Raw genomic sequence first — 16,855 nt, 5'->3', positions numbered from 1 at the left:
TCACCTCAGCAGCTGGCTCAGTGTGGAGGGAGAGCGGAGCAGGGAGAGACGCTGCTGCACGACCCCGGTGGTGGATACAAACCAGGATGATCCTCTTCTAAAAACTCGTCTTTTAAAAACGCAGATCAACAGAAGCCGGGGGGGTGGACAGAGAGCTGCTGGCCGTCAGTCCAGTCGTCCGTGTGGCGGTGACCGGTCCGGCGGAGACAGATGAGCCTGCTCTGTCTGTGCTGTCTGCAGGTTTGAGTCTTTGTTCGGCTGTGGCATCTACCCTTCACCTCCAGCATGGAGCACCCGGAGAAGGAGCACAGGTCGGACGACGAGGCGGAATATGAGGACGAGGAGGTGGACCCCAGAATCCAGGTAACCGGTCTCTACACGCAAAGTATCGATTAGTGTTTTTATCGACAGGTTCTTATTGTGGAGCAGCCAACACGTCTGTAGCTAACAACAGGGAACAAAGTCCCTAGCATGATGCAGCCTCTGCATCTCCGGAATCACCAGACTGTGTCTTTCTTTAAATCTAAGTTTAGTTTGCCTGCTGCATTTTAAAGGTTTCCTACAGTTGTGACTGTTTGCTGCTGATATATGAGATTAATTGAAAACTACATGTTTAATGAGGCAATTCAACGGTGAAAATGATAAAAATTCACGAGTCTCTGCCATTTACAAGAATGAAAAAGACAGAATAAATGATATAATGAACAGACGGTATCCATTAAGCTTGAATATTCACTGTTAAAAGGTTATTTTCTCGGTAATCGTTTGGTCTAGAAATGCTCCTGAAGCCAAAGCTGATGTCTTCAAATAGTCTTCTGTGTCCAGTCTTCAGTCCAAACCCTTAAAAGACCAATTTATAATCACAAAACAAAAATAAAAGCTGGTAAATGTTTGATCCTTTTGCTTTAAAACTGACAATAAGCATTCATTAAGATAGTCTCAGATTCATTTCCTATCCATCGTCCAGTTGATTAATTGACTGCAATGAAGTTTTCTCAGACAGTGCCCCTCAGTGCGACAGCTTTAAACCTGTATGATGAATATTCATATCAGCCTCAGTAGGTTACTGTTAAAGTGAGTTAGAGTACCATCCATGTTAACTGTAGTTATCCAGATACTGCAAACCAATAATCATCACCATTATATGTGATTAGTTCTTCTGGCAGTTGATTCCTTCAGCTGCTTGATGATTAGTTTTAGTCATTGAATTGAACAGAGCCCAAACATGATTCCAGCAAAGAAATGAGAGGATTTGCTGCTTTTCTTTATCATTATCTTGGTAAAGAGGATATTGTTGGGTTTTTGTATTTTTGGACGTCCGGTGAAACAAAACAAGACAAACAGTGGCCAGTGGACACTGATCGACAATGAAAATAATTGTAGTAATCTTAGTTTTTGTTTCATCTCTCTGATGTTCTCTGTCTTTCAGGGGGAGCTGGAGAAACTCAACCAGTCCACCGACGACATCAACAGATGTGAGACAGAGCTTGAGGTCAGTCTGTTGACACACATACGTGGATCATGGGCAGTGGATGTGTTTGCAGGTCTTCTGTGCACTCGTGCAGTGTGTCAGGTTTAAACTAATAGAGCATGTAAGCCGGCAGCCTGTAAATTCAACCTGTCAGATTACCTTGTGTTGAAGGTATCACTGTGTGCACATGCAGCAGTTTTTCTCACTGAATTGCAGCTGGACCTTTGCTCTGTCTCCAGGCCGAACTGTTCGTAAAGTTCACACTTCGCTCTGTGTCAGCATGTTTGAATGCACATTGAAATGTTTTGTGAGTACCACTGACATATTATGTTACAACAAAGTAATTTGGACATATAAAGCTATTTTAATGATTGTTCTACTCAGAGAAATAAGCAGTGATCAAGCGGGCAGAGTCTCATTTACATAAAGGACCTGGACTAGAGACCTGGGTCATCACAGCCAGTTAACTTACATAACTGATCTTTGAATCCCAGTAAAATCTAGTAAAAGCTGATGGCTTACATTAATGTAGGTCAGCAACAGTGTGTGCAGCTTTATAGAGGTGAAAGTCCAAAGTGTTGTCACGCTCCACAGTTTGAGGCTCATATGTGGTGTCAGTCAGGCTGCTCGGAGGTCAGCAGGGTTTTGCTTTAAATGACAGATCTGGTATTTGGTGAGTTGTAGTTGACCTGAGACCAAACACTCTGTATCTGTATGTGTTAATGTAACGCTGCAGTGTCATCTGTCTTTTCCCTCACAAGCGCTCTTTGGCCCAGTGCAGACGCCGTCTTGCAGAAGGCAAATTAACCAGACGACAGCCACGGTGTCATACTTGCTGTCGTAGTATAAATGTTAGTACAACAGCTACTGTTGTATCAATAGCAATGGGAAATGAAAGCACACAAAAGTAAGGTATACGTTAAGTAATGCATATTGTATTTTGTGATAACCTTACACACTTACAGGTGAATTATCTTGCATACATCGTTGCCACTTCCCTGTGTTTTTCAGTTGTAAACTCCAGTCGTCAGTAATTTAAAACTGCAGTGAGTGTTCTTCGTGGTCACTGTACATATTAAATGGATAACTGAAAAAACAAATTGTTTGGATCAGGGTTGTTGGTTTGTTCTGAGCACAGTGCGTTCTTGTTCGCTGCCTCGTCAGTTGTGATTTTGTGTTTCTGTTTGGTTACTTGAACCTGTTTGCATCTCTCCTGTAGATACAGGGCCATGTGCCTGATGGAATCAACACTGTGCGGATTGTTAAACCTTGACTGATTTATGTTTCTGCTCTTTCTTTATGGCTCTACAAAATCAAGTCAAGTTGTTTTCATGTCTGACAGAGACGTCTCCTGTTCAGGACTGTGACCGTCTACAGTTCAAAAACAGTTCAAAACAAAGCATCAACCAATGGATGTTTTCTTGGAATTTTTGTGATGGAACGTGATTGAGTGTTAAGGATCTGAACAGATAATTATCTGCTAATAGAAAATTTAATGATGACAAACGGTCTACCCAACAACAACAAGAAAGATTTTTGAATAAGTTCAGAACTCTGTGCTGAAAGAAAGATTTGTTCCAAAAGTTAAAGAACCAGAAAAATGTGATTCTAGAAAAATCAAGTTTTCTGTTCGTTAGAGCTGAAACTATTAGATGATTGATTGATCAATGGACAGAAAATTTCCTAAATTATGATAGTTGATATGGGAAATGTAAGTATTTCCCCGGTCTCTTTGTTTTCTGTGATAACAAACTGGATATCTATGGGGTTTGAACTGTTGGTTTGACAAAACAAGGCATCTGAAAATGTCACCTCGGACTCTGGGAAACTATGATGAGCAGGTTTCACTATTTGCCAGAGAAAGTAACAGGTGGTTTCATTGGCAACTCTTATGTTCTTGATTGACACTCACACTCACTGATACAGTATGCCATCCATGGTGAACATCTCATTTGATCCTCCTGTGAAACAAAAACCAAATAGTTAATTAATTGACCAGTAAAGTGGAAACTACTTCAGCCACTTGTCAAAAATTCATTTGTTCCAGCTTCTCAGATGTGAATATTTTCTGGGTTTATTTGACGTGATGATGGTAAACTGAAAACTGTGGGGTTTGGTTCTGTTGTTTTGACTAAACAAGCAACTTGACGATGGCACCTTTGGCTCTGGGAACTTGTGGTAGACACGTTTAAATATTTTCTGACATTTTATGGACTGTTACTTAGTAAATTAAGCAAGAAAATAATTGGCAGAGTGATTGATGGTGAAAACGCAGCCCCTTACGTCTGTAGAGGGAGGTTAGAGGAGTACAGATGTTGGTCATCGCAGTTTCTTGATGCCAGATGTTCCAGTGACTGTGTTTTCTCTGATGTCCACATAAACATACAAAGTGCTTAGATCCTGTGTAGATTATTGCCAGAGTGAATATTGTGCCTCAAAAACATTTACAGATTGCCATTTTCCATTTGAAAGAGCAGTTTTGGCAGAGCCTCCTGATGCTTTGAAATCACCAGCAGCAGCATTATGAGATCATAAAATCGTTTGACCCAAAGGGAGGCTTTATTTGAAGTGTTCATAGAGCTGATGAGGGGAACAGAGAGACAGTGATTGGAGTAATAATGGGCCGAGTGTTATGAGAAATTCAGTGATGTGAGGAGGTTAATGCACTTTCATAGCAGTGATGCAGATGGTATTTCATTTAGTGGATAAGTTGTAGACATAATGCCTCAGGGCAAGGTGAAGTGCGTCACAGCGTGAGTGTCCAAGCCCTGAGTGGGAGGACGGAGACACTGCACTGCAGTCTGCATCAACAGCAGTATCATCACAGACAGATACAGAGGAGAGGACAGCGAGGGGAAAAGGACAAAGATATGCTCACATGACTGCGCTACAATTCATTTAATAATCTTTTTGTTTCCTAATTATCGGCTCTGTAGCTTTATAAACTCGTCTACATTTTACTTGTTATTCTACAGTGCAGTCTGTGTGTATTTGGACGTTGGGTTTGAGTGCTGACTCGCAGCTTTAATTCGATGGTGTTCACAGGCACATCCCACTAATTGTGTGGAAACTCTGGCCCTTTTTATAGGCAGTCACCAAGGTTAAAATGTGTCATGACTCCTTCCTTCCCTTAAAACTGAGAGTCAGCACTTTAACCTCCCATAGTGATTATTTCACTTGAAAACCCAGTGTGCTGGAGAACAGAGCCAAAACAATGTACTGTAAATCGTCAAGGTTCCTCTTTTGTGTCCATGAGACAGTTTTGTTAGTGTTAAAACAGATAGTTGATCGATCAATTAGTCAATCAAGAGAGATAAATACAATAATTCTGAAAATTGGTAAATCTTTTGCAGTTATTTTCATTTCATTTTATTCTTTGCAGGCATATTTGTAAAAGAATATAATTTATGATAAGATATTTTTCAGTCTAATGCTGCAACCGTAGCTAAAAACAAGCGTCAGGCATCCAGAACAAATTTCTTTGTCAGTACTGTTAAAGTTAAAACATCAGTTGGTGTGACTTGGTGTAGAAATGTGGGCAGTGGTGAATGATTTTGAAGGTCAAGAGAGGATGAATAAATGGAACAGTGGTGGTGGAGATTAAAAGATTGCATGAAGGATTGAAACATCAGTGTGACAGAACAGCCTGGGGCCAAAAGTCAAATTTGAGAGGCAAAGAGAGGACTGACTGACGTGTATGAGCCTGGAGAGCAGGAAAGGATCGAAGGCAAGATGAAAAACTCCAGGCATCAATGTGCAATAACACTGGTTTCAGCTGCTTCTGCAGATCTAACACCTCGGATTACTGCAGCCCCTCACGGCCTGAGGTCTTCTGGCAGATATGACCAGAGAAACAGCTTCCTTTTTGATGCAGAACAGCCTTTCTCTAACACATTTTATTCAGATTTTGAACTGACTGTCCCACATATTGTGAGGATGCACAGTTACTGCAACTTGTCATAACTCAATCACAACGAATGGTGGAAAAAATAGCAAAGAAAATGCGTTTTTATCTCTAAGCAAGACAGAAGAGCTAAAGACAAAAATGCAGTTGAATGAGTCCAATCAAAGCTCTGTTGATGCAGCCTCTGTGGTGCTGTCTGTTGTTATCTTGATATAACGCTGCACACATTCAACCTTTCAATCAGTGGGTTTTTGGCATAGGTCTCCAGTATAAATAAGGTCAATGTGTCTGTCTTTAAGTTAAGTGTCATGAGTCTTTAAAGTTCAACAAATTAACTTTAGAACATGTTTTTGAGCAGCTGAAATTGAATTAAGCCTTTGATTCAATCCAGCTCCAAAGTGGATTAACAAATGCCTGGAAATGCAAACATCTCTGTTCCTGGCTGTCAAGCTCTCCAATCTAGCACTGATAACACTAGTAAACTGACCATTTTCAATTAAACATGTCTTACCACATTTGACCCTTGACCCATGAAAGTCAATTCAGTGATGAGCAGGACAGAGCTGCTAACAGAAACTCTGTTAGTAGTTTTTCCTCAGGGGCCTCTCTGAATCTCTTGTACCCTTTGCAACATATAATGTGGATAAACTGCAAATTGTAGAGGTCTTGCAGTTTGTCCAAAATCCTCATCCTGGGATCCGATGCACCAGTAATTTAAGATGTAAATCCAGTTGAGGTGTTAAATGATGCATCTTTCCACAGTCTGTTATAATGAGATCTTGTATTGCTGGTGTCAGAGCTTGCCTGTATTTTACCAAAAGGTTATTTTTAACAGTTTGTAAGCATCTGTCTCTTAGCCACATCTAATGTCCAGAGAAATTCCAATGAACATGGAACAATAAACAAACGTCTTGTGTTCTGTAAGAATATAAAATACTGCAGCATTAGAAGTCTAGTCTGTCAATTCTTCCACCTCCAGAAAATGCTTCTGCCTTTTTAAAAAATATACCCTCTATTTATTTACCCAACACTGTTCCATGATGTATGACCTTTTTAATATACAGAAACCTTTGCAGTATCTATTTTTGTCCATTTCTTCGTCGCCTTGGTCCGTTTTTCTTAACCTTTATTCTACTTTGTTTTTAAGCTGCTTGTGTTTCAAGTGACAGGCAGGCTTGAAATGCTAATGTGGTAAAATACAGTGTACGTTTTGGGGAAGTTAAACTTATGTGAACCGTTGCGGCGTTTAGAAAAACAAACCAAAACCTACATGTAACCAAACTACAAACTTGCAGGTCCTTCATCATCTAAAAAAGACTCTGAAAATGTCATTATGATAATCAAGTTGGGTTGAAGTTCTGAGAGGTTGTTGTATGATACAATAGTGTCATAGATCAGAATTAGTTAGGGGCAATTTGTTATAGCATAGTTAACTTCAAAGGAACTCTGTCTTAGATGGAAGCAAACTGTCTTCATTCATCTCAGAAATGAATGTCTGTAAAATTTATTCATTTTTTAAACAAGCGCTCATCCAGAAACAACATTAGAACTAGTTTTCAACAGTTGTGAATTCTTTGTTTGCAGGATGACACATGCAGGAAGTAATTTGCAATATGAGATCATTTCCTCTTTCTCGTGTCACTTTTCTGGTGTCAAAACTGCTGTAAACATTGTGTACAAAGCAAAACACCACACCTATTTGAAACTGAACATGGCAGAGATTGGCAACATGGCTTAAATATTGAGATTTGTGGTCTATAAAATTAACAAGACAGATTGTTTTCCTTTATCTGAACCATGGCGGAAAAGTGTGCCTCTTGGATTAGCTTCACAAGTAGCTTGTTTACCGAGCAGTGTTTTGGTAGCTCTTAAACGCCATTTGGTCAGAGATTTCATGCAAATGGAGGAATTTAACCTTGTCCTGTCATAAGATGTCAGCGATTAACCTACAAACCAGAGTGTTATAATGTCTGAAACTCTTCCCCAGTCTGGAATACTGAAGAGGCCTATTGGATGAGAAACATCATCAGTGGCCACAATGGCAAATTCGGGATTGTTCAACCAATGCTTCTAAGAATCTATTTTCAAAAAGGATTAAAACCTGCAGTGCTAGGCTTCTCTGTGTCGTTATTTAGTGCCACCTGAGTTTTAATAGGATGATTCTTAGCTGGACAGTTGCATCAAACACAACCTTTTGTGTTTCCCAGTTGCTGCAGTTGTGCAGATGTCACAAGAAATATTGCTTATCTTCCTCTTTGTCTTTTTTTACTTTCCACATCAATAAAGTCTGAGGACAAAGCCTCTAAAAAAGTAGTTAATTAAACTTAAGGGTTCTTATTGTGACAACAGAGTGATGGAGCTTGTCTTTCAACAAAAGGACCTAGGATTGAGTCCGCCGCTGCCAAAGTGTCACTTGTGTAACTGACCCTTCTAAATGAGGGGAGAGGGGGTAAAAACACAGATACATGACGTTTCTGACTTGTTTTTCTCCTTGCTGTTTTTGTTCTAGTACTTAGAAAGTTCTGTGCCCTTCATGCCAATTACCATGGCCATGATGAAATTGAGCTGAATCGAGGTCTGCAAAATTCCCCTTGACAAGTACCATTGGGCGAACAAAGATCTCTAAGATTGAACAAACGGTTTGCTTTGTACCAGTTAACAAACTTATATCAGACATTAATTTTTCACAGGCGTCTCTAAACAGATTGGCTAGAATCTGTTTTTCAGGGTTTATTGGGACACACTGTGTCAGTTTTATCTGGCACATGATGTGAATACTTCACCCAGATAAGATTAAGTGTAAAGGTTGGGAGTTAATGTTTCTTATCCATTATTTAGACCTACTTTTTGTGGTTTTATCTTGGAGTTCTTGGGTTTTACTGTAGATGCTCAATGTCTTACTGGTTGTGAGTCATAGCAGAGGCAGCAATAGAGCAAGTTTCATTTCCTCAAGTTGCAACTTTATAAGTAGTGAGCAGGATGGAGATGAAGGGTCAAGAGCTACAACGCCCTGTCAACAGATTTAACAAGTGTTCATTCAGAGGTGCAAGGTGAAACAAAACGAGAAACATTTTAAAGGCTGGACAGGATTGTTATTTACAATAGCCAACAGTGAAATTGAGGACTGTCCCTTCAGAGTTGATCATTTTTTTCTGTGAAACCTGTTACATAACTGCTTCCTTTTAACTTAGTTATGCACTAATATGATTTTTCACTAAATGGGGTTTTGGCCTAAAACCTTAAATTGCCTAATTCAGGTTAAGCTTTTATTAGGTGTGTTTGTTGCAGAACTTAGGGGAATGATAGTATTCACTGTTTGGGTTTAGGTTATTCAGATTGTGAAAGTTCAGTTGTTATGTTGGTATCGACTTGACTTTTTATTCATGACTGACTGAGTATCGATTTTACTCAAAATCCAAAGAAGCCAATTGAGGAGGATTCATCTTTTTTTCTCCCCTAGTTTGTTTTGACTTAAATTACTGAAGTTTTTCCTCCTTTCTTTCAATCAGGATGCAAGGCAGAAGTTCCGCTCCGTTCTGGTGGAGGCCACAGTGAAGCTGGATGAACTGGTGAAGAAGATTGGCAAAGCTGTTGAGGAGTCCAAGCCTTACTGGGAGGCCCGCAGGTTGGCCAGACAGGTCAGTCAAAAAGTGCATTGATGGAGGTGAGGTAGAAAGAATCAGAGCTGTCTCTGGGCGGGATGTATAGTGTCTCATTTTGAACATGTCTTCACACCAGAGCAGATTTAATTGATCTGAGTGTACTCATTATCACGTGATCACTGCTGCAGAAAATTACTTTTTGGCATTTGAATAGAAAATTATTATCTTCTGTCTTCTATCACCCACTTGGGTCTATAAATCATTTTTTGAAACATATAAACAGTTTATTTGTGGAATTAAATTATGTGACTGCAGCTGTTTTTCCAGTCTTCCGCTGGTCCATTTTTGATCGCTTTCAACATTTTGGACCTGTGAAAACCTCTATTATCAATTCTCTCATAAATTAATTGCAAGTCCAAGACGTTCAGGTTTGTGATGGCTCACTACTAAAATGTCATATGATCATTTTCCTGACAAAGTGGTGTTACTAGTGTTTTTACAAAGCTGAGACCAAGTCCTCTCAGTACACAGGTCTTTTATGTCTTTTAGTGTGTGTAACCTGCATGGCCTGATTGTTGTCTCATTTGTTTTTTGTTGTTTTTGGAGGGGGAGGACCTGAGGAAGATAGGAAGGATGGATGGATGAATTTATGAATGGATGGTCTGGATGTTTAAACTATGTTCCACGTGTTTTGTCTTAAAAATACATCTCATTTATTGCCTTTCTCTCTGTAAACATTTGTTCACCTTTTAGATGTTGCTTGTCGAGAAGAAAGTAGAATTTTAATGCTTGAACTTTATTGTTTTCAGTCTTGTTTATCAGTAAAATGCAGAAATTGGGCTCAGCTTAAAAATGGTAATGGGGGGGGGGACTGCACAATCATTTCACACCACGACCTCAGTTCCCTTTTCAGCCTGGCCTGAGCAAAGTGTGTGTGTGTGTGTGTGTGTGTGTGTGTGTGTGTGTGTGTGGTGTGTAAATAAAGGGGGAAGCAGCCACCTGCACATCTCGATAAGAGTCCACACAGCTGTAAGAGCTCAGTCAGGAAGCGCAGGGATCAACTGAGACTCTAAAAGGCTTTATTGTGTCGCTTTCTTGCCTCCCTACTTCATGATATGGCTCATATAGGAGGGCTATCTGTTGTATTTTCACATAGGTATAAATGCTATGAGTTGTCAGTAATTTTCTGTTGTGTGCTGAAATACAGGCAGTGGTGAAAGAGTTTCTGTGTCGTGATACTGCATTCAGACTTCCCCTTTCCCAAAAAGCTTTATGTCCTTTTTTAACCCATTTAAACTGAGGATCAGATGGAAATGTTCAAGGAGACATTAACTCAATTTGTGGTCAAAAATACAAAATGCTTGACATCCAGACTATAATTTGTTTTTGGTCTTTATCTGAATGTCCTCGTATTTAATCTGAGATGTGACACAAAGCCAAAATACTTTCAGTTAATGGATGAAATGCTGATTTACAGTCAACACTAATCTACAAATCAACTGTGAATGAAGACATAATTGAGAGAAACATATCATAAATATTTCTTTTTGAAATGATCCTGATAAAGAATCAACCTGTGTAGTTTTGGTGTACCAAGAGTCTTTGTTGCGATGGTCCTCGGGGGAACTGAGATGAGGATGTACAACATGTGGCGGTTTTACTTCCCTCTACCTGTCAGCTCACCTGCTGGCCCGACTTACTTCTGTCTCCTCGCAACATTTACTTTCACTTCTGAAGCATGTATCCGGAACAACCTGATTTCATGTGCAGAAGTGTGTTAAAGGGTTAGAGCAGAGAATCAAAAAGATGATGAGAAAGGACAGGTTAGGAACTAGCGAAGAGAATTAGAAAAGAAGATCAGAAAAAGGAGGAAGGAGAGTGGAAGCAGAGTTTGTGCTTTCCTCCAGGGAGGGAAAACATTTTAAAGTCACCACCATTTTCTACCCAGCCTAGTTCTTTACTCCACAAGAGAAACCATTGAAATACGTTCTTTGTGAATACAATTTTATACTTTTGATTTAGCTGTCAGCTATACTGCACCTTGAATCCATATGACCAGCAAGACTAACTCAGCTCGACATCGGTCTGACAGAAAAAGTCAGTTAAAATTCAGGAGAAGACTTTAGTTGTCTTGTCATGCTGCTGACCCACTTTAGCTAACTTTGCAAAGTTGGAGAGACTATCCTGCAACTTGTACCAGGAAAGTAGCCCTGGTGTTGTGAGACATTGTTCCTGCTAAAGTGTCCTTGAGAAAGGTTGTGAAGTTGATCTTGACCTCTGTTCTCTTTAAGTTATTGATCAACCTCCAGTCTGATATCTGTATCTAATGGGAAAAGGTTTTAAAGTGATTGGGCCTCATTACATTTGGATTCAGGGTCAGGATTAAATGGAAACTACATTAGTTCAAATATTTTTAAATTATAACTTACCCCACTCTCTTTACTAAAATGATGAGAGGCAAACAGCTCAAGAAGATTTGTCCTTTGGACGTCTGGCTTTAGACTCCGACCCCCATTTCCCATCAGGTCCCAGTTTTGGGCCAAATTGTCATGAGCTGGATGGATTCTTTGTGTCTGTGCTTGAAAACAACAAACCTTGGAAGTTGGAGGTCAGTGTGTTCAACAGCATACATCTCATCCTCCCATTACTGCAGTACTGTATGCACCCAGCTGTTTTCTAATTTTCTCTGGGCCACAGAACAAGACTCTATTAGGCAGAGTAGAGCATTATCTGTTCTGAGTCTGAAGGCTGCTTGCTTTGTTGATAAGTCATTAAAATATGCTTGGCAAACAGAGTATCAGATACTCCGTATGGAAAAGTAGAGCAATAATAATGTACTGTTATTCAATTTTTAAAATATATTTGAACATCTACATTACTGACGTTTCTATCTGTGGTTGAAACATCTTGTTCAAGGATGCTTTGCTCATTTATCTCTCCCATCCAGGTTTTCTCAGCAGGTCTGAGGTTTTAAACCACTGACTTTAAAATCACAGTCAGGCTTTTCTAACCTCACCATAGCTCAATACACTGGCCTATATAAACGTTTTCCATCTGGTGTATCTATCTGTGCTTGCTATCCAAATGCCTCCTAGGGCAGATTGAGCCTTTGTTATGCTTTATATCAACAGAGAAGGATAAACGTCAGTTTTGGAAAGCCAGGCTTGTTCCGCTCTCAGACCTTTTCATCGCTCGTCTCTCTTGCTCTCTCTCTGTCCCTCCCCTGTACTCGCTCTTTCTCTTCTCTTCTTTCCCTCTCTCTGATGGCTACAGACTGCACAGGTGTTTTTCATCAGATCTCTACGATAATTCACTGCATTAGTCCAGCACCCGAGCTTATAAAATCAAGGCTTTGCCTCCAACAACTCTGCAAAGGAAAGTTCTGGCTCATAGTTCTAGATAGGACTGCAGCTATAGTTGTAAAATAGTGGAAAATTCTGTCACCAAGAGGCGAAGGTAACATCTTCAGGTGTCTGTAAAACCCAAGGAATCTATAATAATATAAAACAGAATAAAGCAGGTCATCCTTACTTTTCAGAAGCTGGAACCAGCATTTGCTGATTTGATAAACCTCTGACAGATTAATAATCTAATCATCACAAAAATAGACCTCCCTTTTCTGACACAAATGTCGATGACTGAGTGACTGATAGAGTTGTTCGGCTGTGATTAAGTTACAACATTGGCCGTCGCTCTGTCAAAATGATTTGGGGCAGACAGTTTCTATCATGTCATCAGACAGTGTGATTTGTGTCTTTTTGCTCGGTCCAGTACTCACAGCTCTTGTGTCAAGTTGACACCGACTGACAGCGCTGTCGGCAGCACGACAGGAGAGACACTCACCAGTGCAGTAGGATTTCATAATTTGGCATGCCCATACATGTCCAGCCATGTAGCAGGTCTTTACCTGGTCTTATTGGCTGTTGTTCTTGATCAAGCCCTAGCAATGCATGTATAAAGCTGATGCTGCACTTTTTATGGTTGATGTGGAAGGAGAGTAGCCAAGGCCAATAAAAGCTGGACTCAATGGAGTTGTTAACCATGTGGAGCACCATGAATAGCGTGGTCGATTAGTTGGTCTGCCACTTTGGCCCAGAGTTTAATATCACCACAACTGTTCATTTGGCTTGAAACCTTCATGGTCCCCAGAGGATGGAACCCACTGACTCTGCTGATCATTGACTTTTCCTCAGTGCTCTCCATACCTTTGTCTTTTATAAATTTGAACAAATCGGCCCTAATTCTCCCCCTATATATATCAAGTACAAGGTTTACATGCTGCATGAATAAATTGGCCCCAGATTCCTCACAGGGTTTTAGTATCTGTCTATACAAGACGGTACAACCTTTTAACTCCCTGTAGACTTATAGGGTACTGTCATATGACACAGATTTAGTTTTTACCACCACAAGTAGATGGTTAAAAAAAGCCTACTGGTCCTAAAATAGAAAGAGCTGTAGTCAAGTAAAAGCAGTTGTTTGTTTGAGGCTGTGAGTGTTTCTTTCTTGTCAGTGATGGTGTCTAATGTCTTTAACAAAGCTGTTATCAGCTTGTGAGAATCTTGCAAATGACCCCAGCCACAGTTTGGCAGAACTCACACAAATTGCTTTGATGTCAATTACTTTAACAATTTGCTAGCTGAAAATATCTAAAATCTCTTTGTCTCCGTGCTCTTGGAGTCCTCCATCGCTTACGCTGGACACAGTTCATAGCACTGCAGAGTGTAATGTTTGGCTTCTGTTTGTGAACTTGCCAGTCTGGTTCAGCAGAGGATTGATTATATAATTGGTGTTTTCATTACGTCTTGCTTTGTTACTGACTGCTGAATGAGGAGATCTGTTTGGGAGCAATGTAAGGAAATCTTGGTAACTCAGCCCCTCTTGTTTTTCTGCTCTTTCCTTCTTTCCCTCTTGGTATCATCTTTCATCTTTCTTTTGTTCACTTTCTCATTTTCATTTGTTGGCCCTTTCTCATCCTCATCAGACTCTTTCCTTCTATTTTATTGTCTGCCTTCCCTTCTTCCATTCCTCCGTCTCACTTCACTTTTGCTCTTTCTCCATCATCACACTATTCTATCACAGAATACTGTATTTAACTTGACTCACTGTTTTCCTTGCCTGTTCAGAAAACCTCTCTCTTTCTCCCTGTGCTCTTTCCACCGCTCTCCCACTCGGTTTGATTAGAAACACTTTATTTGCTGTAGCAGATAAGCAGCAGGCAGCACCCAGGGAGCGGCCATGGTGGCAGTGGCAGGTGGAGACAAACGACTCAGTTTGACCTTGACTCCAGATAGAAGATAAAACACAGACCTATAACTCTGAGAGCATGTTGGATAATCTGTATTTGCATATCAGGCATCTCGCTGGCAGCTAATGATTTATTAGTGGGTGATTGTGCAGGAGAACAATAAAGGTTTCCCCACTGAGTTAACCCAGGGTCATGAACATTCCCTGAAATGTTGTAACTTTGAGAATAAAATAAGCCTTTTAAAAAAATTAAACTCATTTCCATGTCGCAGTGGAAGCAGCTAGCAGGTATTCCAGATGTCCCTCCCCAGCAACACTTTCCAGCTCCTCCTGGGAGCTGTTCCCAGGCCAGATGATACATATAAACCCTCCAGCGAGTTCTGGGTCTACCCAGAGGTCTGGTCCCAAGTAGAACGTGCCCAGGAGGCATCCTTATCAGATGCCCGAACCATGTCAGCTGGCTCCTTTCGATGAGAAGGAGCAGCTCTAAGGTTGCGTCCCACCACCCTGTGGAACTCATTTTGGCCACTTGTATCCGCGATCTCATCCTTTTGGTCACTACCCACAGACCATAGGTGAGGGCTTGGATGTAGATCGACTGCTAAATTGAGAGATTTGCCTTCTGGCTCAGCTCCTTCTTCTCCACAATGGTCCGGTACAAGGTCCGCCGATCCACCTGTCAATCTCTCGCCCCTCCGTACCCTCACTCGTGAACAAGTCCCTGAGGTACTTAAACTCCTTCACTTGGGTCAGCAACTCACCCAGAGGGAGCAATCCGTTTTCCAGCAGAGAACCATGGCCTCAGACTTGGAAGGTGCTGACTCTCATCCCGACCGCTTCGCACTTGGCTGCAAACCATTCTTGTGCGCGCTGGAGGTCTCGGTCTGAGGAGACGAACAGAATCACATCATCTGCAAAAAGCAGCAACGCAATCCTGAGGTTCCCAAACTGGACACACCCCTCACCTTGGCTGTACCTGGAAATCCTGTCTATGAATATGGACATTTTTTGCCGTTAATTAATCAAGGTGAGTCAAAAATCATTGACAGATTAATCTACAGTGAAAATGGTTGTTAGTTTCACCTCGAGAGTAGCACGGTGAAATTCATATATGCATGAATTCTGAATTTAAGTGATGCAGGAAACTTGGTGACACAATATCATTATGACTCATGAGATAACATGGCGCTTCCTCCATTTTTGACTGTCTGGACTTTTGTTGCATCAGAGGTCAGTGCTGCCAAGATGGTGTTTAATTGGTAAACAAAGTTCACCAGAGTGCACTAAGCAAAAGTATTGTGTAAATGTATTCACTTATCATGGTGATTCTACTGAAACTAAGTCTGATATTCTGCTGTGTGACCTGCTGACTCTTTTTCTCAAGGACGCACTAAAAGTTGGATGAATCAAACTTCTGACCTTTCTGTGAGGAGAGAACAAGTGATCAAAAAAAAAAGCACTTACTGATGACCTGAACTGAGGAAGTGGGTCAGGGTGACGAGGCTAAAAAGTTTGTGAAGTGATCGCTTGAGTGCACAGCGCTTCACAGATGCACGTTTTTAAATGCTGACTCCGGTGGGATGAGGCAGGGCTGGTGTATCTGAAGTTAAACTTTCAGCAGAAGGTTTTTTTTTTATTTTAATATCATGAAATATGCATTGGGCTCACTTTTTTATTCCACTTCCCTTCTCAAGACATGGTTGGAGATGGAAATAAGAGAGTCAGATTTCCTCACATACTGTATCAGCAGTGAGATGCCAACACAGAAACACACTCACATATTCTGCCTGCTAAGGAAATAACATTCTTCAGTATATTCATGCTCTTTTTGTGACTGTGTCTAAAAAGCCACAAATATTTGATGCCTCTCATCACATCTAATTGAGAGTGGTGGTGTTTTTAGTCAAAGAAAGCCCCTTTTTCTAAAGTGTGGATTTTATATTTCAGAACCAAACCACATGTCCATTCAGGTTATTCTGTCAGTATGTCAATTAGAGCTGCAGTGAATAGTCTAAATCTACTGTAAGAGTGAATGACTCAGTCTCTCCTGCGTTAATGTGGCAGACACTGTGGACTCAGCCTGTGTGTTTGCAGGTTAGGTGATGTCTGGTGAGAAAGCAGAGAGGTAGTTGGAGTCATGGTTTTAAAGACAGGGAGGCAGATTGAGTTCAAAATGAGAATGCACAGGATTAAGATCATGGGTGAAAGAAGTGAGGACTAAATGTTCAGATAGGAGGAGGACTACTTGTGATAAATCGGATGCAAGATGAGCCTTTCCCAGAGGCAGAAGAAAAATGTTGACACAAGGATTACTCTGTAGGTTCCAGACCAAGATAACATGGAGTGAAAACAACCTTTTACTGGCTCTCAGATGGAGCAGCCTAACAAGCCAGTTGGATTCGGCTGCTGTGGACTTAACCTGAGCAAGACTCTGCTCTTTGTTCGGATTCAAAAACGCTTTAAAGGTGCGCTAGGTCAGAGAGTGGTCATTTTCTGATATAACTAGTAACTACTAGCAGGACTAGTGGAGCAAGATCAGTAGGGATAATGGCTGGATTAATGAAAGGGATGAAACCGCCAACAAGGCAGTGAAGCAGGTCCACAGCAGCTGAGCCTAGAAACATTGTAGAT

General features: G+C 40.8%; 1 protein-coding gene across 1 annotated transcript in view; it reads left to right on the top strand.

The window, feature by feature from the left end:
- The window catches only part of sh3bp5b (SH3-domain binding protein 5b (BTK-associated)), a 35,301-nt gene continuing 18,446 nt past the window's right edge, over positions 1–16,855 (top strand). Inside the window, exons 1-3 of the mRNA XM_018686675.2 lie at positions 1–363; positions 1,430–1,492; positions 8,885–9,013. Of these exons, the coding sequence (XP_018542191.1) occupies positions 286–363; positions 1,430–1,492; positions 8,885–9,013 (270 nt within the window). The 5' untranslated portion in view covers positions 1–285. The remainder of the gene's footprint in view (positions 364–1,429; positions 1,493–8,884; positions 9,014–16,855) is intronic.

The sequence above is a fragment of the Lates calcarifer genome, linkage group LG15 (assembly GCF_001640805.2).
Source record: "Lates calcarifer isolate ASB-BC8 linkage group LG15, TLL_Latcal_v3, whole genome shotgun sequence".
Classification (NCBI taxonomy): Eukaryota; Metazoa; Chordata; class Actinopteri; family Centropomidae; genus Lates; species Lates calcarifer.
This window is presented reverse-complemented; position numbering and strand designations above follow the sequence as displayed.